The 23,975-nt window shown below is 35.9% G+C and overlaps 1 protein-coding gene across 12 annotated transcripts in view; it reads right to left on the bottom strand.

The window, feature by feature from the left end:
• Positions 1-23,975, bottom strand: part of CSPP1 (centrosome and spindle pole associated protein 1) — a 132,563-nt gene that overhangs the window by 92,525 nt on the left and 16,063 nt on the right. For 8 of the 12 annotated variants that reach the window (XR_012093703.1, XR_012093704.1, XR_012093705.1 and 5 more), the window contains 5 exons: positions 15,772-15,875; positions 15,031-15,054; positions 9,999-10,079; positions 8,237-8,335; positions 6,158-6,573 (listed from right to left, as the gene is read on the bottom strand). Coding sequence is in view for 9 of the 12 variants with exons in the window: in XM_073018143.1 (XP_072874244.1) it covers positions 6,158-6,573; positions 8,237-8,335; positions 9,999-10,079; positions 15,031-15,054; positions 15,772-15,875 (724 nt within the window). In the remaining 3 variants the exon portion in view is untranslated. Of the gene's footprint in view, positions 1-6,157; positions 6,574-8,236; positions 8,336-9,998; positions 10,080-15,030; positions 15,055-15,771; positions 15,876-23,341; positions 23,436-23,975 lie in introns of those variants that run through there. The other 4 variants (XM_038000431.2, XM_073018141.1, XM_073018145.1 and 1 more) reach the window with 2 other exon arrangements.

Here is a 23,975-nt window from a genome sequence, read left to right as displayed (position 1 = left end):
CTCAAGAGGACTATTACAAAGAAATATGGTTGTTAAAGTGGTATTCAGTATTTTAGGTGAATTTCATTATCAGATTAAGAAAAATGGCAATTTTCCGGAAAAAAAAAAAGAAACTTCTCACTCTCCACAGAACCAGCATATAAAACTCTTTCTTCACTTGTTTCCATCATACAAGCTACTGTCAATATCATCTGTGGAAAAAACACTATTTGGAATTTTAATCTTAGTAACTATCACATGGCATAACGCATGAATGGCTTCCATTTTTTAATCGATCACACATCATACACACACATTCATCACACACACACATTCTGATGTGTGAATGACAGACACATCAGCTTAGTGTCATTCCCTACTTACACCACTTAACAAACAGGTAAATACAAACTCAAATTCAAATTTGTAATTAACACTGCCAGGCAACCAGATTTAGTTATACTGGATCTTTATATATAATGCCGAAAAATGTTAACAGAGCAGGCCTGAGACTGCCTGTCCTCAGAAAAGCCTGACTATGTAGTTGACCCTTGGCTGGCACCTGGGAATACAGATTTTGGGAGAGTTACAACCACTGGCAGAACTGATAAGAGCAGCTCACTGTGCTTAAACTGCACAAACTATCGTTTATGCTAAACACTTGCTTTTCTTCAGGAAGTCTGGAATTTTGGTACATGCCAGGTACAGGATGCCAATGTAACCATCCCACAATAAAAACCTTGGGCACCGAGTGTCTAATCGCTTTCCTGGTAGACATTTCCTTATATTGTTACAATTCAATGCTGGAGGTAGTAAGCATCTCCTGTGTGATACCACTGGGAGAGAACCCTTGGAAGCTTGTGCCTGGTTTCCTTCAAACTTTGTTCCATGTGCCTTTTACCTTTGCTGATTTTGCTTTGTATCATTTTGCTGTAATAAATTATAACTGTGAGTACAACTATACCCAAAGTCCTTATGGATCCTCCTAGCAAATCACCCAACCTAGAGGTTTTCTTGAGAACCCACGACGCAACACAAAAAGCAAATTCACTGGTGTAGTAAAGAGGTATCTATGCCAAAAAAAAATTATATATAAAAATAATTTATTTATTTATATACATTCTTTAATAATAAATCTTTATTTAAAAAATCTTTAACAGAGGCCAGGCATGGCGGCTCATACCTGTAGTCCCAGCTACTTGGGAGGCTAAAGTGGGAAGACTGCTTGAGCCTGGAAGGCAGAGGTTGCAGTGACCCAAGACTGTACCACTGCACTCCAGCCTGAGCAACAGAGTAAGACCCTGTCTCAAAAAAAAAAAAAAAAAAATTAAATAGAAATGTAAAGTTACAAATTCTTAAAAGCATAACTTGGGGTCCCAGAATTAAAGGTCACTGAGATATACAAAAGCTTTTTCTAAAATTAACACAGGGCTTGTGGCTTCCTTCATTACTAGTTAAGTTTTCTGAAGATAATATTTAGATTAATAATTCTAGCTTATCTTTACACCACCACTGCACCTAAGGTATCCACACTAAAAAATCTTTTACAGGCTCTTCAGTGTAAACAGATAGTAAAGCAAATGCCATAAACACAAGAGGTCATTTTCCAAGTTCATCCTAAATTAATTTAAGAAATGATTTTATTTATGTATAAGGTTAAGGGCACTTTTAGTAAATGAAGGAAATGCCATAAAAATTGTAGGGATATTTTAATAGAGAATATTTTAATAGAGGTGGCTAACTTTCCAAACTATAGTTTGGCTTTTCAGCTTAATTTCCCTTCAAGGTTTCTTTTTTTTTAGGTCTTATATTGGTAATTAAAAAAAAAATTATAAAATCTATATTTGTAAACAGTAATTCTTCCTTGACTTAAAAAAGATAAACAAATCATGTGTCATTTCATAAAATTGAATAGTATCCCTAGGATTTTGTCTTTTTAGTGAAATGCTTATTTCTGCTCTTTTTTAGTCTCTTACACATTTTTCAGTCTCGATCTTATTATAATTGTTGGTAACAAAGTGGACTTTTATAATCTTGTAAATGATTTTTTTTTCATTATGCCCTTTATTATTTCTAATAAATTTAGCATTTAATTACCCTGAACTACCTCTGCTAGTTCACTTAAACAGCTTTTATGGTCTCACAATTTATTGTTGTAACCTTTTCTGAACAAAAAAAGTCCTCTCTGAAGAAAGCAACTAGTATGAATCAGCAGTGGTTTTGCAATGGTTACCTCTTTATTCAATCATCTCAACATTAAAGGGAAACAGACAGACAATAATATCCAAAAGTAATGCACTCACCTAATGTCTAAGAACCATCTGATTCTAACCAAAGTTCAGGGGTTCAGTTTAGGTTCAGTTTGTCCCTGGAAGCCCTTTCTGTTTCACTGTGAGAGTACCAGATTAAGACTATCCTTGTGACCCAGAAGTAATCTATCTGAATACTCTCCCATCAAATTACTAACCGGGTCCAAGCCTACTTAGTTTCCAATATCAAACAAGATTAGGCACGTTCCAGGGTGGTATAGCCATAGAAAATCTATCTAAATATTCTATGGCTTTTAATATATAGGTTCACTTATCACACCTTAATATATTGGGTTTTGTCAGAAACGGACAGAACTCATTAACTTTGAAATGCAAATCAGATATGATTGAGGGAATAAAATAACTGCAAAATGATTTCACCATCCTACTAACTAAAAAAAAACAAAAAAAACCAAAAAAAAACACAGTATTTTAAATGAAAAAAATATTTCTCTCCCTATTTCCTTGAAGACATGAGTCAACAACTCTAGGTGATCAGGTAAAAATCTTAATACCCAAAGAAACCAGGTATAGGGTACAGGCCAACTTTATCCTAAAAATGAACACATGTTAATCTTTAAAAAAAAAAAAAAAATAGAAGCTAAAGAAAAACTCTGAGATGTTAACTGTGGACAACCAGTTTTCTCTTTGTTTTCAATTCTTTCCCAATTTTTATATTTACTTTGGTAGCACTGTTTTCTATTACCAATCCCATCTACCCTGTACCTGGTTTCTTTGGGTATTAAGAAGTAAAACTTCTTTTACTCATTAACATTGGTTAAAGTAAAACATAATAAACTAAAATATTAACTTCTGCAATTCAAGTTAATAAATAAGACTAGGATTACTATATTTAAATAGAGCCTATAAATGTCAAAGTATCTTAGGACATGCTATTACATTCTACTTTAGAAAGCTCCTAAAATATGATAAATTTTACTTAAATTGGTAAATATGAATAAATAAACAACACATATACACACACAATGCAACTGTCAATTACAGTGTTAACCACCTTGTTAATTATTTAAGAACACTGTCAGTGATTCATGATACAAATTTAGGAAGGTAACATCATTTTCTGAGAAAAGTTTTAGCTTTCCCGTATTTATTTATTTATTTTGTTTGTTTGTTTGTTTTTGAGACGGAGTCTCGCTCTGTTGCCCAGGCTGGAGTGCAGTGGCCGGATCTCAGCTTACTGCAAGCTCCGCCTCCCGGGTTCACGCCATTCTCCTGCCTCAGCCTCCCAAGTAGTTGGGACTATAGGCGCCCGCCACCTTGCCCGGCTAGTTTTTTGTATTTTTTTAGTAGAGACAGAGTTTCACCGTATTAGCCAGGATGGTCTCGATCTCCTGACCTCGTAATCCGCCCGTCTCGGCCTCCCAAAGTGCTGGGATTACGGGCTTGAGCCACCGCACCCAGCTAGCTTTCCCATATTTAAGTATGGGGAAATATTTCATTAATAATTATGGTATATGAAAAAAGTAAATGTTTATAGGGTAGAGAAAAATTGAAACCAAAAATAAAAAATTATTATAAACCAAAACTAGAATTGACCAGATGCTGACTTTTAGGAAAGGAAAAAAAAAAAAAAAAGAACAAAGAAAACTTAGAAGAATTAAGGAAAATTAACTGTGCACTTCTCATGATACATTATAATTATTTTTTGTCAAGAACTTCTGATCAAGATTGCACAGTATGTTAAGAATAAATGCTTGGAGCAAGAGATGAAACTCAGTTCCACATTTCTTTAGTCTCAAGCTTTTCACAAATACAGTCATTTCTCCTATCAACCAGTTGATTTATAAACTACTGAATGACTGAAATCCTTCTTTTTTTTTTTTGGTGGAAATAAGGAATCTACAAATCTGAAATAAATCCAATTTTAAATTCAATTGTTAAAGAGACACATAAGAAAAAACACTTGGAGATGTCAAAGTTGATATAATAACAAAATAAAAATACATAAAATATGATTTATATATTGAAGAAACACTTTAAAGTATTTAACAAGAATTATTCTCACTCAACCTCATGTTTAATCTATTCTTAAATAGTATTTGGGAAAGTTTATATAGAAGGAATTTATTTTATTTATGGGATACATAAGAAGATATGATAGTTCTCAAATAGAATGATATTCATTTGTCAGTTCATGTATAAAATTATCACAAGGTATAATTATAAAAGTAATAAATTAAAATATATAAAAAACAAAGAAGCTACCATTATAATATGTTTCTTAAAATTCCAAACTTAAAAAGGTATGCATTACATTCATCCTAAAGGTAAACAAATATCATAAAGGGAAAGGAAGTTCTCATGTACAAAGGAGACATCATCACCAAGAATTGAAGAGTACTTGCAGTTCCCCAATTGAGTTATTTTAGTTTAGTCAGCCTTTAACTACCTTCATATATAAGCATTTTCAAATATAACATTATAGGATTTGGAGAATTTTCTAAGTATAAACAATTAGATTCAGATTAGAGAAACTATAATTGCCATTTCCAAATTTTAATCAATCAAATTACCTAAATCAGGTAAATATTAAAAGTATTGTGTGAGGACATAACAGCTACAGAATGTAGAAGACAAAGAACTGTAAAAGCTTTGTATCATAATTAATAGTTAGAATACTAAATGTACAGCATTACCCCTGAAAATTTTTTCTAAAATACTTAAAAACTAATCTATTTGGACTAGTAAATAAAGCAGGTCCCAAAAGCTGCTCAAAATGTATTAACACTTGTCAAGTAAACAAGTCAATGACAAATATGAGACCGTATGGTATTCATTCGTAACTCCAAGTTAGGTTAAACTATGGCAAGTATCAATGTATGATAAATACAACAATAAACCCTCATTGTGGCAGTTAAGAAATTATAAATACTGTCACAAAAACATTCAAAGGAACTGAAAACCATCTGAAAATCTGATTGAAAAAACTTATGACTACAGGAATAAACTGTATTTCATCTATTTTAAGGTATCCTTTTTTCACACGTTTTATTTTATTTATTTATTTTTGTTATTGCTGTTGAGACACAGTCTTACTCTGTGGCCCAGGCTGGAGTGCAGTGGCGTGATCTCCGCTCACTGCAACCTCAGCCTCCCGGGTTCAAGCGATTCTCCTGCCCAGCCTTCTGAGTAGCTGCATGCACCTTACAGGCATGCGCCTCCATGCCTGGCTAATTTTTGTATTTTCAGTAGAGATGGGGTTTCACCACGTTGGTCAGGTTGGTCTCCACCTCCTTACCTTGTGATCTGCCCGCCTCGGCCTCCCAGAGTGCTGGGATTACAGGCATGAGCCACCAGACCCGGCCACATTTTAATATATGAAGTCAGAATAGCCAATGACCTGGTTTTATGTCAAGTTATTGCAGACAGTTATTTTTCCCCTCATCCAAGAGCACTATGAATTGAGAAAACTCTGAATTCTGGCCTCAAGGTTTCTTTGGACACTACTGGCAGTATGAATTTGGACTGTGAACTTGAATCAGTACCAATTTACACTTCAAATTCTCAGGGAAGGCTGTTTGTATCTTTACTCTGCACTCACTGACAAGGTTGGGACGTGGGCGTTCCCTCTCTGTCCCTTTCTGTGGGGACAATTCACATACTTTTACATAATGGGTGTAGCCTTTCAGTTTTCCAACTTTATAACACGGCCACCACCTTGAGTGTTTTCTTTTTCCCCTCAGTGGGACATAAAATAATGATGCATCTTAAAACTGACAGCAACTTAGAATTAATTATGATAAAACTGCTTCTCCCTACTATAATGATAAAAAGTAACAGCAGCAAATATTAACAATTAATTTGCTATATTAAGCAAATAAAGAAAATAAAAATGAAGTTGTAAATACCTGTCATTTGTATACACTCTCAAAAGTCTTCTATCAAAATCACTTTCATATCTAAACCTCTCATCCATTTCTTCACTTACTTCAGGATCTTGGTCTGGTCTATGATACCGTCTATCAAAAACACGATCCTCATTAAATTTGTGAAATCTTCTATCTGGCATGCCAGCCTTGCTTGCAAACCTCTGATGTTTTAGGTTGGAAATGCCTACTTCTTCATTTGCTTTTTTAATAATTCTTCTATTCCTTACTTCGAGTTCATCATCTAGTCGTCTTTGGTTCAGAAGTTCTTCGTATGCCTCTGAAGGAGTTAAGACATCTTTTCTAGGACCCTCTGAATTTTTGCAAGATGTCTGTTTTGGTGAAGTTAAATCAGGCTTAACTTGACCAATAGGTTTTTTATTTCTTTGACTCTTGGGCTGTTCAATTAAAAAAGAAAAAAGAAAACTTGATGAGAAATTATCTCTCATAAGGTAATTAAACCCTCAATTTATACTTAGTCTATCATTTTAACTCTGATGTTTGTTTAATCACGCATATATATATATATGTTTTTACATGAATGTTCATATGAGCTTTACTTGTAATAGCAAAAGCCAGAAATAACTCAAATGTCCATCAACAGGGGAATGGATAAACAAGCTGATACAGCCATGCAATGGAACATTACTATGCAACAAAACTGAATGAATTATCCATACATTCAACAACACAAATGAACCTCAAAATAATCATACCGAGTGAAAGAAGCCACACCCCCAAAACTAGTATATCCTGTATGATCCATTTATATTAAATGATCAAATGTAAAGTAGTCTAGGGTGATAGAAGTCAGGTCAGGAAGATCTGGAGACAGTGTGGGAATGAGTGGAGGACAGTGAGGACACACAGATTCCAAAAGGTCCCAGAACCACTTTGGGGGATATGGGATAGGCTCGTTATCTTGATTGTGGTTTACATATTCTAAAACCCATCAAATTGTACACTTTATGAAAAGTTTATTAAATAAAAATTCTAGGTGGAGGCCAGTGGATTGCTTGAGCCTGGGAGTTCAAGACCAGCCTAGGCAACATTAAGCGCCCATATATTTTTTTTAGAAAAAAAAACTTGAAGAAAATTTTACATTTCTGTGGCAGGGCACGGAGGCTCACGCCTATGATCCCAGCACTTTGGGAGGCCAAGGTGGGTGGATCACGAGGTCAGGAGTTCAAGACCAGCCTGACCAACATGCTGAAACCCCATCTCTACTAAAAATACAAAAATTAGTCAGTCATGGTGGCAGGCACCTGTAATCCCAGTTACTCCGGAGGCTGAGGCAGGAGAATCACCTGAAGCCAGGAAGCGGAGGTTGCCGTGAGCTGAGATTGTGCCACTGCACTCCAGCCTAGGTGACAGAGCAAGACTCCATCTCAAAAAAAAAAAAAAGAAAGAAAGAAAAGAAAGGAGAGGATAAACTAAATGCAAATTCCTATCCTAGGAGATATTACTTCAAAATATTTCAAATTAAATTCTCAACACAAAGGATACAGAAAGTGGTAAATGTTTTGAATGGTTTGGCCCCAGATACATCAATCATCCTTCTTTTTTTTTTTCCAGACCAGGTTTCGCTCTGTCACCCAGGCTGGAGCACAGTGACGCAATCTTGGCTCACTGCAACCTCTGTCTACCAGGTTCAAGCAATTCTCCTGCCTCAGCCTCCCAAGTAGTTGGGATTACAGGCACCTGCCACCAAGTCCGGCTAATTGATCCTTAAATTTTGAAAAAAAAAAAAGTACATATATATATAGCTAGGAATTGTCAACATAAAAACTCATTTAAATTTTTAAAAATAAATGAAAATCACTTAACAAAACTGATCTCTAAAATTAAATCTCCCTAATTAAATGTTAAAAGTTCTTCAATATGAGATAAAACAACTTTCAAAACTAAACATTTAAATGTCCTGTGTTTGGTTTAATTTGGCTTAATTTTGCAAGTATTTACAAAAAAAAAAAAAGTAAAATGTCTAAAATAGAAAAACCTTTTCAAGTACAAAATATTCAACATGTGGTAGCACAGATTTACTTCAAAAGCAAAACTTACCTCAGTACTCTTTTCCACCTGCCTGAACTTTTCACTGGATTCTTCCTTACCCCTGAGAAACTGATTGTATTCCTTGTTACGTTCAAGTTTCAACCTTTCCTTAAAATAAAAATCAAAAGGCAGTGTTAACTTCAACTTCAGGAAAAAAAATACCTCAATGTCATATCGGAATGTCAAATCTGAATCATACATATCAGAACTCTTACCCAGAATCAAGCTTTACTAATAATTTCAAGGACAAATGTCACTGAAAGGTATGGGAGAAGTCGGAAGAGGTTTGAGGACACCCATACAGCTCCCCAGGTCTTTCTCGTCACGTAAGAATATGCACGACTACATGCTTTGGTCCATTAACACATGAGGTCTCTAATAGAAGGGAGTTGCTTCGTTCATGAAACATCTCCATTTTACACTCCAATAGTTAACAGAGCTTAGATGACATTTTCCAAAGAGCCATGCCACATAAATCCATAGATTGCAGGTTTGATTCCCAACAGCAATCCTAAACAAACCAGGTGTATTCTGCCAAAAGCATTCAGAGATAAATCTCTCCCACTAGTAAATATGATGATTGTGTTTGCCAAGAGAACTGTCATTAGCATGTTTCCAAAGAGATATGATGGGGTTACCTTCCTTCTTTCCTTCTCAAAGACACCTCCCTCTCCTAATGCCCCAACCCACTCCCTGAAGCACCTGCAGCTAACCATTTCCTTTCCAAGGTTAAAAAGGATCCTTTATATTTTAAACTTAAAAAGGCAAAATTATCATAGATTATAAAATATTATAATGAAATGTTCTGTTAAAGCACAAATATGTAAGATTAGAAAATGTTCTTAAATTTTAACATTTCCCGTGTCACTAAAACAACACAATCTAAAAAAGTATTAAAGAAACTAGGTCAGCCGGGTGCGGTGGCTCACGCCTGTAACATCAGTACTTTGGGAGGCTGAGGCGGGTGGATCACGAGGTCAGGAGTTCAAGACCAGTCTGGCCAACATTGTGAAACCCCACCTCTACTAAAAATACAAAAAATTAGCCAGGCATGGTGGCAGGCGCCTGTAATCCTGCCTCCAGCTACTCAGGAGGCTGAGGCAGGAGAATCACTTAAACTGGGGAGGCGGAGGTTGCAGTGAGCCAAGACCGTGCCACTGCACTCCAGCCTGGGCGACAGGGTGATACTTTGTCTCAAAAAAAAAAAAAAAAGAAACTAGGTCTGTCTTTTGAAATTTATTAACTGTCAATTTTGTCTTATATACTATTTCATGATCTCTGATATACTCTGGTGAGACTGAGTCACTACGAGAGGTGTACAGTGCTTTATCACTTTCACCACGAAGGAACATGCACGTGTATTAATGGAGCGACAGAATCACACATTCAAAGAACCCTTACCCTCACCCGACATAAAAGCTCACTATAATTTCACATCCACTCATTCCAATAACTGTGTTACATAGCATAAACTTTACAGTCAGAAACCCATGGTGAAAAAAATGAATTCTGAATATTCAGTTAAGTATAACTGAATACAGCAACAGAATCAACATATTAAAGAAATATATAATTATATGGTTACAAATGTGTTCAAGAAAATTTTTTTAAACAGCATAAACAAGACTCCATGGATTTTTGAAAAAGAAATAAATTCAAGTATGGAGAAATGATAAGATCTTCCATTTGCATTTAAATCAGCAGTATGTTCTTTTATGATTTTGATGCCTGGGAAAACTGCTACCCACAATAACAACTCCTATCCACCTACCTTAGCAGATAACCTCTCACCAATAGGAAGAGAAACTCCCAAAGTTGATGGATCTGTTTCACTCGTAGATAGAAAATTTGTCTGTATATATACACATTAAAAAAATATATTACCTAATTGCCTTTATAAAATATGTTGCATAAATGTGTCTTTGCATTCTATATTCTAAACTAGTATTACATTATGCAGAGCAAACGAATGAAATGGAATGAAGACAGAAACTACAAATCTATATAGACCATACCAAAAGCATTTGGAAAAAAGATAATTTTCTTCCAATCAACAACTTCCTGAAAGGGAAAATCAGGCCTTAATTTTCATTTGCAATATATATATGTGTCTATTGATTCAAGATGATTAGAAGCATGAAGAAAAACTTTCCCAATTTATATTCGTCTTCTAAGCACATACTCTTCATTATCAGTGCTCTACTGTCTTTTTGTTCTCAAGGCAAATTTAAACTTCCTCACAAATACCTTAATGTATGCCACAACAGTTTTTTTCTATTTTTCCTATAATTATGTGAGTGAATATCTACTGAAATGCCAATAGATATAAACTATGAATGTTGTTTATGTGTTCGTCCAATCTTGTTCATTAAGCATTTAAGTAACGCAGTGTAGTAGAGGCAGCATTAGACTAGCAGTCAAAAGACCTAGGATCTACGACTAGCCCAAGCACTTATTAGTTGTGTAACACTGAGGAAGTCACTTAATTTCTCTGACAGACACTTTCTTCTGTAAAATGAGAATAGTACCTGCTCTGCCTACCTACCAAAGCTGGTATAAGGATGAAGGAGGATAAAAAATATAAAATCCCTTTGAAAGCTGTAAAGCAAATACAAAGGACTGGTTAAAAAAAAAAAAAATACACATGATCCCCAACTGGTAAAAAAAAATACATATGCTCTCCAACTTTCTGTTACTGTTACTTAGTAGTCAAATAATTTGGAATAATGTACTTCACTTCACTTCCGTTTCCTTGTCTGTAAAACAGAAATAATGTCATCTACACATCACTAGGTTATAAGGATTAAATCAATCAATAATTGTCAATCTGTCTAATTCCATGTCTTTTACTTATTCACTAAACAAGCAATTAGCAACCATCTAATACTATGCAGGTACTATTTTCAGGTGGTAGGGATACAAATATATTTTCCCTATATTCAAGGGATTTACAATTCAGTTGCAGAAACAGATATGTAAGCAAATAACCACAAAACAGTGTATTAACTACTACAATAGCGTTGTATTCAAAACATTATGGAAAGAGAGTAATTAGCAAAACTCAGTGATTAATAAAGTTTCATTAAATCTGGCCAGGCAGGGTGGATCATGCCTGTAATCCTAGCAGGTTGGGAGGTCGAGGCAGGTGGATCACTTGAGCTCAGGAGTTCAGACCAGCCTGGGCAACAGGGCGAAACCCCGTCTCTACTAAAAACACAAAAAATTAGCCGGGCTTGGGGCCGCGTGCCTGTAGTCCCAGCTACTTGGGAGGCTGAGGCAGGAGAATCCCCTGAACCTGAGAAGTGGAGGTTTCAGTGAGCCAAGATCAGCACCACTGCACTCTAACCTGGGTGATAGAGTGAGACTCTGTCTCAAAAATAAATAAAGTGTCATTAAATCTGAATTTACAAATGAGTTGTTCTACAAAAGCTAATTTGAAAGTTGGCTGTATGGAACTCTAAACTTATCTGACAAAGAAAAAATAAGACACATGACCAGATCCCTGAGTGATTTTACCTCCTATATACTGAAGTACATTATAAACCTAATTATTTTGTAGAGTTATAAATGCATGAAAAACCCATTCACAGTTCCAACCAGGAAGATAGATTTAACATCCTCACTCCTTCATTGGGCAATTTCCCATTCCAAACATGGGTCAAGAATGATGTTCGAAATTTTCAATAAAATGAAAAGAATAAACAATAACAACAACATAGGCTGGGAGTGGTGGCTCACGTCTGTAATCCCAGCACTTTGGGAGGCCAAGGCAGAAGGGACACTTGAGCCCAAGAGTTCGAGATCAGTTTGGGTATTTAAAAAAAAAAAAAACAAAAAAGCTTTTTTTTTTATTATTACACTGTCTCTATCAAAAAAAATTTTTTTAATTCTTAAAAAAAGAACAACATAGTGAGTTTTTTCAAAAAGCTAAATTTTAATCATTCATTCATTCACTCATTCATTCAATAAATACTGAGTGCCTACCATGTGCCCAAACTCTCTGATACATTTGGGACTGAAAAAAACAAATAAAGATTCCTGCCCTCCAAAAGCATACATTCAAGCTGGGGAAAATGAAAAAGAAATAATAACATAATGAAGAGTAATTATACAGCATGCTAGAAGGTAATAATTACTGTGACAAAAAGGAAATTAAAAGGACAGGCTACAGATAGTGCAGGTTTATCAGGCATGAGGGTGGGAAGAAGAAAAATCAAGAATTCTCTTTTGGACATGGTCTACATAAGATAATAGGTAGATTTCAAAGTGAAAATGTGAATTATGCAGCCGGCTAGAAAAGTCTGAAGTTCAGGATGGAGGTCTGGGCTGGAGATATTAATTAACTGACTCAATTTAAAAACTGTTCCCGTGAGAACATGTCTTTTCTGTGTTTAGACGGTCAAGCATCTTTTATCCTAAAAACAGGAAATCATCTCTGGGCAGGAAGGGCTCAGGAAAAAAAAATTAATTAAAACAGGAAAAAAGATGGTAGTTGTTTGTTTTAATAACTCTTCTTGGCAAAATTAAAAGATTTGATTTTTCTTTTTTTAACTCAAATATCCATGCAATCCAAGTCTGAAAGCCACAAGAGATATGAGTGGGACTTGGAAACCATACATATTTCAGGGGTTCCAGGAAGCTGCAGCCAGCTCCCTATATTCTGTGTAGTTTTATTTTTCTCTTGCTTTCCCTTCCATTCCCACCTTCTCAAATGTGAACAAGACTCTCTCTAATTTTAAGGAAATACTGCTCCTCTACAAGACTATATTCTTTTTTCTTTTTTTTTTTTTTTGAGATAGAGTCTCACTCTGTCGCCCAGGCTGGAGTGCGGTGGCCTGATCTCGGCTCACTGCAAGCTCCGCCTCCGGGGTTCACGCCATTCTCCTGCCTCAGCCTCCCGAGTAAGTGGGACTACAGGCACCTGCCACCACTACAGGCGCCTGCCACCACGCCAGGCTAATTTTTTTGTATTTTTAGTAGAGATGGGATTTCACCGTGTTAGCCAGGATGGTCTCGATCTCCTGACCTCGTGATCCGCCCACCTCTGCCTCCCAAAGTGTTCGGATTACACGCATGAGCCACCATGCCTGGCCGACTATATTCTTAATAATCTAAAAAACTGGCCAGGTGCGGTGGCTCATGCCTGTAATCCTAGCACTTTAGGAGGCTGAAATGGGCAGATCACAAGGTCAGGAGTTTGAAAACCAGACTCGCCAATAAGGTGAAACCCCAGCTCTACTAAAAACACAAAAAAATTAGCCGGGCGTGGTGGTGGCCGCCTGTAGTCCCAGCTACTCGGGAAGCTGAGGCAGAAGAATCGCTTGAACTCAGGAGGTGGAGATTGCAGTGAGCCAAGATCGTACCACTGCACTCCAGCCTGGGCGACAGAGCAAGATTGTCTCAGGAAAAAAAAAAAAAACACACACACACACAAACAAATAAAAAAATCTAAAAAAAACTCCTTCATATCCCTTTGAATTTAAAGATTTCTACTTTCATGAAGGCAATTTCTTCTTATGTCCCCCACCACTATCTTTTTAAAAAACCTTACCTAGGGAGTAATGCAAAACCTACAAGAGAAAATAGTAGATCTCTGATACCAGAAGAAAACTCCACCTAAGAAGAAGAGGTAGCGAAGGGGAAGATAATGAGGTATAAGCCCAGGGAGTCAGGCTGGAACATGAAAGACATGTGCCATGCTAAGGAATTTGAATTTTTATCCTGGAGTGAAAATTAGCACAAGGAAATCAGTTAACAAGTTGAGCAGCAATTTAAGACAATAAGATGACAGTCTCTACATGCAGAACTGTCCTAAAACACAGTTGCCATGCTCTTCACAGGCTAGTTAAGAAAGTATGATGCTTATCACTACCTATCACATATAACCAGTTAAAAATCCACTGCCTTCTAATTTGATCCTATCCTATACACATCGTTATTTCTTACTACTCTCAAAAAGAATGATACTCTGACCCAGTCAGACTGGTAAAGCTAATATGCCTCATTCATACAAAGCTAAAGTCTACCCTCTGGGTCCCCCTTTACTCCATGCTCTCCATCTGAAAAGCTTTCTCACTTCGATTCTCTCTCTAGATCATCTCTCTAGATTGCCTCACAAAATAGAAATTCCCACTATGAGGACTTTCTTGATCATTATATCCTTCTTGTAGTTACCACTTTCTGAATTGTATGAATGCTATCTCTACAACTAAATTCTAAGCCTCTTGAAGACAGGATGCATACCTGATACATCTTCATAATAAGTGTTTAAAATACGTTAGTTGAATGGTGAATCCGTGAGATTCTTTTTAAAACCAGTTTTGTAAAACCATAAACTGTTTCTCTTTGTTTTCCACTATAAATGGACAAATGTAATTTACAGATTTTGTTGCAAAAACAGAGTAATCCAAATTCTGACAACATGTAGTTCAAATATCTTGGATATTCTACTACTCTATTAATCTTACTGTGATTACCATAATTTGAGAAATGAAAAATTGCATGCTAAAAACAGACTTAACTGCAGAATATTCAAAAAGAACTCATAAGAAAGCAATAAACACAAACGCAAAGCAGGAATCAAAAGTAATGACTATATTAACAGAAAATTATAATGTGTACGCTGTCATCTGCTAAAAGCAAGAATACAAAGTGGTGCCATTCAAACATCTCAAAATCACAAATGAACCCATTTTCCTAATTGGTTTGAATCTCATAAATGCAAACAACTGCAAGCTACTAGATCATTAAAAAAAAAGAGAGAAAGCAAAAACTGAAGGAGGACATTTTGCAGACAACCCTACCTTTCTTTTCCCTTGTGTAATGCCCTAAAGTCAAGGGAAACAAACCATTGACAAAGTGTATTCAGTCAAAGTTCATTCTCTCCGTGTGTAAATCAGAATAAATAAGAGACAGTTTGTACATTTGGAACAAACATAAAGCAGTAAAAAATTAAAGAATATCTTGAGATCACAACAAACATCATGATTGTTTATAATAATTTTATAACCTAAATTTAAAACTTACAATAAAGCTTTATGTCGGCCATTATATAATTTAACAAAAACACTAAAGAGTTCTACTAAGTGAAACATGAGATCATAAAACAAAAGCTTTAGTGGCTAAATAATTAAATGTAATTGTATAAGCTTGGCTCATAGGAAAACAATTAGCAACTAGAACTCCACATGTCATTTTAATACATAGTTGGGGGGTGTAGAAGAGAGGGAAACCATGATTGAACTACTTCAAACCATGACAACTTTACAGAAAACATGAAAAACCATAATTAACGATCTCACTTAAAATTAGAATCCACTGCCTTAGTCAAAAGGTCAAAAGTCTGTATTATTCTATGACGCCAGTTCTCAGCAATATTTTTTCTCTATCAACGTCATATATGCCACTTAACTTTGACTATAATACTACTTTGCTAGTACCACTGAAAACCTAAACATTAACACATATGACTAATACCTTATGAAAACAAATTTAGGAGCTGAATTCTGAAACATTAAACCCAACTCATTAATAGAACTCGTTACCTGAGTAAGATAACGTCTGTAATCTTGCCGCAATTCTTCTTTTAATTTATGTTTCTTCCGTTCATAGTCATCCCCAAGTGGTAAACTTAATCCATAATCAATTCCTAGAAAAAAAACAACTTCTTAGTATAATTCATTTTCAAACCAATCTCAAAGTTCTACTTCCTGTAACAAAGCACAGTAAGAAGGAACACAATTATGCTGATTCCGAGACTAGGATTAGGGTAAGTTTTTTACTAAAATGTCTCAATAGATAATACATTCACATAATCAAAAATATTATCAAAAATATCATTCTCATCCATGAACCCTAGCCACCCGTTCTCCTGTCCAAAACAACAAACATTGTTATTTCTTGTCTCCATGCAGAGAATTTTTTAATGCATCTATAAACAGATACTTTAATATTATCATATACATATTTATATGCATGTGTGCATTACATTTACTTTTTCCCCCATTAAGATAAGTAGTCCAGCATTGTTTGGCATCTTGCTTTCTCAAGAACAGCAAAATTAAAGAAAAGCTAATTATCTTTACTTCTTCACTTAATTATACACTAATTTCTATAAAAATAAATACCAACAACAATTTTAATGCATCATTTTCAGTCTAAGAAAACCAGTAACATGATTTTCTTAGCATACAAGAATATCGTTAATATAACATGTTTCTGAGAAAAAATTATTAGGGCCATGTGTTGCTTAGGATGACATTTCTTTTTTTTTTTAGTTTTCTATCAAAGAGCACTCAGATAGGATGCAATTCCTAAAAACTTCTGAAGTTAAACCACTTCTGATTTCACAAAAATGGATATTAATTTTTATTGTGGTAAAATATATATAATATAAAACCTACCATTTTAATCATTTCAAGCATACAATCCAGTGGCATTAAGTACATTCACAATGTTGTACAATCATCACCACTATCCATTTCCAGAATTTTTTCATCATCACAAACAGAAACTCCATAAATGCATGTTAATTTTTGAAGAAAAATTTTGAATTTGAGTAGTATTTCCTTACACAAAATTTAAAAATCAAATTACATTTAGGGATGATGATGACTGTACAACTTGTAAATATACTAAAAACCATTGAATTGTAGACTTTAAATAGGTACATGTTATGGTGTATAAATTATATCTCAAGAAAGCTATCAAAAATCAAATTATATACTTTTTAAATCTTCAATAATAAAATACTATATCAAGAAGCATAGACATTAGATGAGTATTTAGATTTCTGAAGCTTCATTCCTTTTTTAGTCCCACTATACACATAATACTATAGTATTAAAAAATTATCATTTCTAAACAAAATAAAACTTATCTTTTTTTTTTTTTTTTTGAGACAGGGTCTTGCTCTGTCACCCAGGCTTGAGTGCAGTGGCGTGATCATGGCACAATGCAGCCTCAACCTCCTGGCCTCAAGCAATCCTTCCATCTCAGCCTCCTGAGTAGCCAAGACTACAGGCATGAGCCACCACGCCCGGCCGAAACTTTCCTTAAAGATTCAGCTATGAGCACTACAGATGAAATAAAATTTGACTGTAGCTTATAAACTGATATAAAAAATCACCATTTGTGCCTTATTTCTCACAATGTAGCTGAATGATGGGAACTTTTCAAGAATGTGTCATATCACTGCTTTACTACATCACTGAAACATTTCAGGCAGGGAAAAGACCAGCGTAATATAAACATAAGTGGATGTTTATGGATTCTTACAGAATACTAAAATCCACTTACCGCTATCAACAATGGAATTCTCTTTATAAACATTTCTGGTCTATTTAACTCCTTGATGATAGAGGGTATAACAGAGGATTCCTTAGGGACACCTCTTACACATGCTTCTAACTCTCTTCCAAAAGAAACTAAAGCATTCCATATGCTGGGAATTTTAAATCATCCTAGAAAGGAACTGTTTCCTCTTGAAGGAATCTAAACCTTTTTTTAAAGATACAGAATTTAAGCCTAAGGAGAGAAAGATTCGATTCTCATGTTCAGAATGAACATCATATATAAAACTAAACTATAAAATCTATGAAGGCAAGGTCCATGCACTATTCAATTTTATAATGCTGGCACATAACTTTAACCCAAGAAAATGTTCATCGAATAAATCTGCAAATGAATATATGCATGAGTGCCTGAGTCAGAGAAAGAAATGAGAAAAGGTGAGAGGGAACAATATACTATACTTAATATTCCATTTCTCCTGTTAGCGGTCTGACTGCACAGAGAGAGTTAGTTACCAAAGTTACATATCACTAGTCACACAAGGTCACAATGGATGTCCTATTATGCCAAGGAGAAAAAGACAACAATGCTGCCAGGATGATGCCAACACACTGCCTTCCCATCCAGGAACAAGCAATTTACAAATTTACAAAAAGCATATGTTTAAGGTGGCTTTTATTGCTGTTTTTCAATTCTACTTGGTGGGTTTATGTGGAAGAATGGGAAGAAAAACATAATTCATTTTCATTTAAATTATTACTCATATATACATATATATATATTTTGAGAAGAAGTCTCGCTCTGTTGCCCAGGTTGGAGTGCAGTGGCCCAATCTTGGCTCACTGCAACCTCCGCCTCCCGGGTTCAAGTGATTCTCCTGCTTCAGCCTCTCAAGTAGCTTGGATTATAGGCACCTGCCACCCCTGGCTAATTTCCGTATTTTTAGTGGAGACAGGGTTTCACCATATTGGCCAGGCTGGTCTCAAACTCCTGACCTCATGATCCGCCCACCTCGGCCTCTCAAAGTGCTGGGATTACAGGCATCAGCCACTGCGCCCAGCCTATTATTCATATTAAGTTAAAGTTTTATTTACTAAGAGTATTTGCTTTTCACTATTAATTCAAATAGTATTATAAAATTGTCTTAACAATTTTATATAATAAAATATATATAAATATATAATCCCTTCTAAGTTATTTATAACTTTATTAATTTAATGTTTAGTCAACAGAAAACACTAACTTTTTCATTCTTATTTTTGTCGTCTTGTACCATTTTATGGCGTTAGAGCTAAGTCACAGATATAAAATTAGGAACTATATAGAACAATGTAAATATCCTATTCTTTTAAACCATGTATTAACAATAACATCTCAATTGACTTAATGAGCTAAGGAACACGGTGAGGCTTACTTATTGGGCTGTTGTCTTCTGGTGGATCTAGTAGCAAGTAAAGCATTCGTGTCACTTTAGGGTCATTTGAAGTGATGTCACTTCATCAAGTACAACATCAATGACCCTAAGATAGTTAACATTATACTTCAGAACTATAGTAATTAGAAGTATTTGGTTTCTATAACAGTTATGGCTTACATAAAATACTTAAGACTAAAGTATATAACTTCTTTAAAATTAACTTACCTTCTAACAGGGCATTCATCATAATTACTCTATGAAACAAATTACCATGGAACTTTTACTTTCTTTTCATTATTATACTACCATAAAAAGCATTATGTAAAAATAATCGAAAGACAAATTATAGGACATAATAATAGGCCTTTACATAATGGGTGACTTACAAGGAGATGTGACTAATTGAGGAGACACTGCACTCTTAAATTACAGCTATAAAGGTATTACTACAAGGACCCATTTGACTCATACAAAATGAATAAAAACTGTAGAAGAGTATCTGTGATTTAGTTTACAACAGGATAAACCTAAGACAAAGAGGACTGATAATTAAAACTATAAGCCTGGGTGCTGTGGGTCACGCCTGTAATCCCAGCACCTTGGGAGGCTGCAGTGGGTGGATTACTTGAGGTAAGGAGTTCGAGACCAGCCTGACCAAGATAGCGAAACCCCATCTCTATGAAAAGCACAAAAAAAGTAGCTGGGTGTGGTGGCAGGCACCTGTAATCCCAGCTACTCAGGAGGCTGAGGCAGGAGAATCACTTGAACCCAGGAGGCAGAGGTTGCAGTGAGCCGAGACAGCACCACTGCACTCCAGGCTGGGCAACAGAGCTAGACTCCATCTCAAAACAAGTAATTAAAACTATAATTAGACAGATGCAGTGGCACAAACCTATAGTCTCAACTACTTAGGAGCCAGAGAAGGGAGGATCGTTTGAACCCAAGAGTTCAAAACCAGCCTGGGCAACATAGCAAGACTCTATCTTTACAAAAAATTTAAAAATTAGTCGGGCATGGTGGCCTGAGCCTATAGTCCTAGCTAGTCGAAAGGCTGAGGCAGGAATATCCCCAGAGCCCAGGAGTTTTAAGCTACAGTAAGCTATTATGGTGCCACTGCACACCAGCCTGGATGACAGAGCAAGATCCTCTCCCTTAAAAAAACTGGGTGGTGGGGGGAACTATATGTTTTAGGACCTTCACAAATTTGTATCATTTTAAAAAGATTAATGGGAGCATTAAAAGATTAATGTATTTCTCAACAATATTGATTATTGTTAATAACAGTAATGGTTGTTAAACAGTAAGTTAGTAAGAATTTCTTTTAATGAAATAAACACAAATATTATGCCTAGAAACAGTTTAGGGAGATAAAAGATCTTTTATAGATCACTTTTAGGTGACTTTCTCTTAATATTACTAGTATCTAAGTTATTCTGACAAACTCGTTATTAAAGACATTGTTTCATTAGCTTATATGAACTAAATCATGTACATCCTACATGTAATAAAAAAAACTGGACTGTTACTTTCTCTTGGCTTGGAAAAGAAAAAAGAAAAAAAGTAAATGGCCTTTGCCTCTATTTCCTGGGAAGTAACCTCTAAATCCTTAAAATTTTCCACACAATGGGAAGGTCTTTATTATTCACAGTGGGCACCTTGGACCACACCTAATGGTTTACACTAACAAGGTAAATCATTGTGAGCCCCTAGTGGGTTTGACCTTAAAATTTACCAGATGATGGGAACATCTTTATTATTCGCAGTGGGTACCCTGGACCACACCTAACAGTTTATACTAACAAAGTCAATCATTGTGAACCCCCAGAGAGTTTACACTACAGAGATGACAAAAATGGGAGCTGGTCATGCCAGAAAAACCAACCATGTGATTTGAGGGTTGGGCCTTTGTGCCAGGTGACATCAGCCAGGCCCAAGGGGAATGAATGTAGCAGGGCTGGAGATCAAGCCAAGAAGCAATGATTCAACCAATCATTCCTACATAAGGAAAATCCAGTAAAAACTCTGGACACTCAGGCTCAGGTGAGGCTGTTTGGCAATATGCTGTATCCTGTCACATACTGATGTGCCAGGAGGGTAATGCCTCCCTGAGACTAACAGATACTTCATGTTTGGACCCTCCCAGACCTTACCCTATTTGTCTCTCCCTTTGGCTAGTTCTGATTTGTATACTTATGCTATAAAACTGTGACCATTAAGTATAGCACTTTCTTGAGTTCTGTGAGTCATTCTTATGAATTATTGAACTTGAGGGGATAGGGGAAACCCCCAAATTTATAGCCAGATGGTCAGACCTGAGGGTGTCCTGGTGACCCTTGAATTTGCAACTGGAGTCTAAAGTGAAGGCAGTCTTGTGGAGGCCTATGCCCTTAACCTGTGAAGTCTGGTCCAAGTCACTGTAATGCTACCTCGAATCCTTTTACGAAAGGTATAAATAGTGGTAGAAAGAGTCACATGGAATTAACCACGAATATCATCAGTATCTAACAGGAAAGAATTTATAAAATCATAGTGTTATATGATAGTTGTACTATGAGCTATCAAAGATGGTTTTCATTGGATAAAATGAGTATGTCCAGTTTATATATCACTGATTACTACACTATGCTTAATTACTTATTCAAACTATGATATTACAGTGCTTTAAGTCAATACTTCATTTCCAAATTTGACCTACATTAGACCTGTTTTTTATAATTCCTAAATGAGACCACTTAAGGAAAACCCTTAGTTGCCAAATAATTTTACATTTTTCCCAGTGTGAGAAACTATGTATTTGACTGAATTTTAAAGCCACAATTAATCAAGCAGGAGGTCAGTAACTAAATGCTTATGCGGTATAAAATTAGTCAAATTATACACTGTTCTTTAATAAAATTCCATGTGCATCAAAAATTATTAATTATGGTTTCAGATGGCAATGGAAGAAGCATTCCATGAAAATCAAAGTCAACACACCGAAGAGAATTGGTTTTATTTTTGCAATGGGGACATTAACTCGTTGGTTTAAAACATCTTTTCCAAGCAGTAAGTGCTGCACACTGTGCTAGGCAGTGGAAATACAATAGGAGGCAAGTTAGCATATCACTGTGGTACAAAAGAGAAGCTGAATGAGTTCAAAACTACTCTTCAAAAGGAAAACCAATCCTCTAGAAGCACATGACAGGATTGACCAACCCAATCTAGCAGAAATAATAAGATGGAACATTTATCATACAAGAAAAAAAGAAGTTTGAAGCACAGACTAATATGATCAGATTTGTTTTATGCAAATATATAAAAAACACACAGCGATTTGGTAGAGGGGGCTAGACTGTAAAACAAAACCACCAAAAACACTAGGAAGCTTTTACAAAAATCTTACAGACAACAGAGGCCTGCATAAAAGAAAGTCAGTGGGATTACAGTCAAGTGACCTTATTTGAGATTTACGCATCAGAATCAACTAGACTTGTGTAACTGCTTGATATAGGAGACAGGAGAAGACAGGAATCAAGGATGACTAGGCAGCCAGCTCAGTGAGATGGGGAGCACTTGAAAGTTTGACGTGAGTATAAGTTAATTTTGCAAATTTTGATTTTGAGCCCATGCCATACATGACCATACAAGTACAGATGTCCAATAGAAAATCAGACATATGGATCAAGTTCGCAATAGCACCTAGGACTGGGATAAAGATTCAGAAGTCATGAACACACCAATAGTAAATAAAGCCCTGTGAGCGGATATGGACACTCGGGGAGTGTATAAGATGAGAAGTCGGCCTAGGTCAGAGGCCCAAGTAACACCAATTAATGAAAAGGCAAAGGTCACTATCTTTTAGTTATACTTTTAACTCTCCATCATATGTGAATGTAATGATCAAAGAATAATTCCTAAGACAATTCAAAAACCTACATTTTTTTTTTTTAATTGAGATGGAGTCTCTCTGTCGCCCAGGCTGGAATGCAGGGGCACAATCATAGCTCACAGCAACCTTCACCTCCTAGGTTCAAGTGATCCTCCCACCTCGGCCTCCCAAGTAGCTAGGATTATAGGCTTGAGCCACCATGCTGGGCTAATTTTTTTGTATTTTTAGTAGAGACGGGGTTTCACCATGTTGGCCAGGCTGGTCTTGAACTCCTGACCTCAAGTGATCTGCTGGCCTTGGCCTCCCAAACTGTTGGGATTACATGAGCCACCATGCCCAGCCCGAAAAACTACTTTTAAAAAGATGGAAGGCCAGGCACAAGTGGCTCACACCTGTAATTCCAGAACTTTGGGAGGCTGAGGCAGGCAGATGGCTTGAGCTAGGGAGTTCGAGACCAGCCTGGGCAACACAGCAAAATGCTACCTCTACAGAAAATATATGTATATATGAAAAAGTCAGCCAGCATGGTAGTGCTCACCTGTAGTCTCAGCTACTTGGAGGCTGAGGAGGGAGGATGAATCACTTAAGCCTGGAAAGTGGAGGTTGCAGTGAGCCAAGATTATGCCACTGCACTCCAGCCTGGGTAACAGAGTAAGACCCTGTCTCAAAAAAAAAAAAAAAAAAAAGATGTAAAGGAGAAAAAGAAATTAATATTTATTGTGTACCAATTATGTGCCAGCCATCTTTTCACATATTTAACTTTCACACATAACGACTTTTTGAGATAAATGTCATAAGGAAACAAAGTTTAGCTCCTGAGAGGTCATAAAGGCGCCACAGCCCAATCCAAAGCAAGCTGTAACCCTAGAATTTAAAATGGATTCTGATGAACCTTAGCGACCTTAGTGCTTGAGATAACCTACTATTAAACTTTTTAAAAATTATCTCTTGGAATAATTAAAATTTAGATTCATAAAAATGTAGCGCTGGAAGATAATCAAACTTATTTCACAGAAAAAAAAAATTGAGAGCCTTAGAGATTAAAAAATTTTACCAATACGTAATACTTTAGTTCACTCATGTTACATATTCATAATTTATAAGAGATTCAAAATGGAAAGTTATCTGTATATCTGATATTAAAAGTAGGGCACTCACTTTGAGCTATTTGT

The sequence above is a fragment of the Chlorocebus sabaeus genome, chromosome 8 (assembly GCF_047675955.1).
Source record: "Chlorocebus sabaeus isolate Y175 chromosome 8, mChlSab1.0.hap1, whole genome shotgun sequence".
Taxonomy (NCBI): domain Eukaryota; kingdom Metazoa; phylum Chordata; class Mammalia; order Primates; family Cercopithecidae; genus Chlorocebus; species Chlorocebus sabaeus.
Note: the sequence above shows the minus strand (reverse complement) of the source record. Positions and strands in the feature narration are given on the sequence as shown.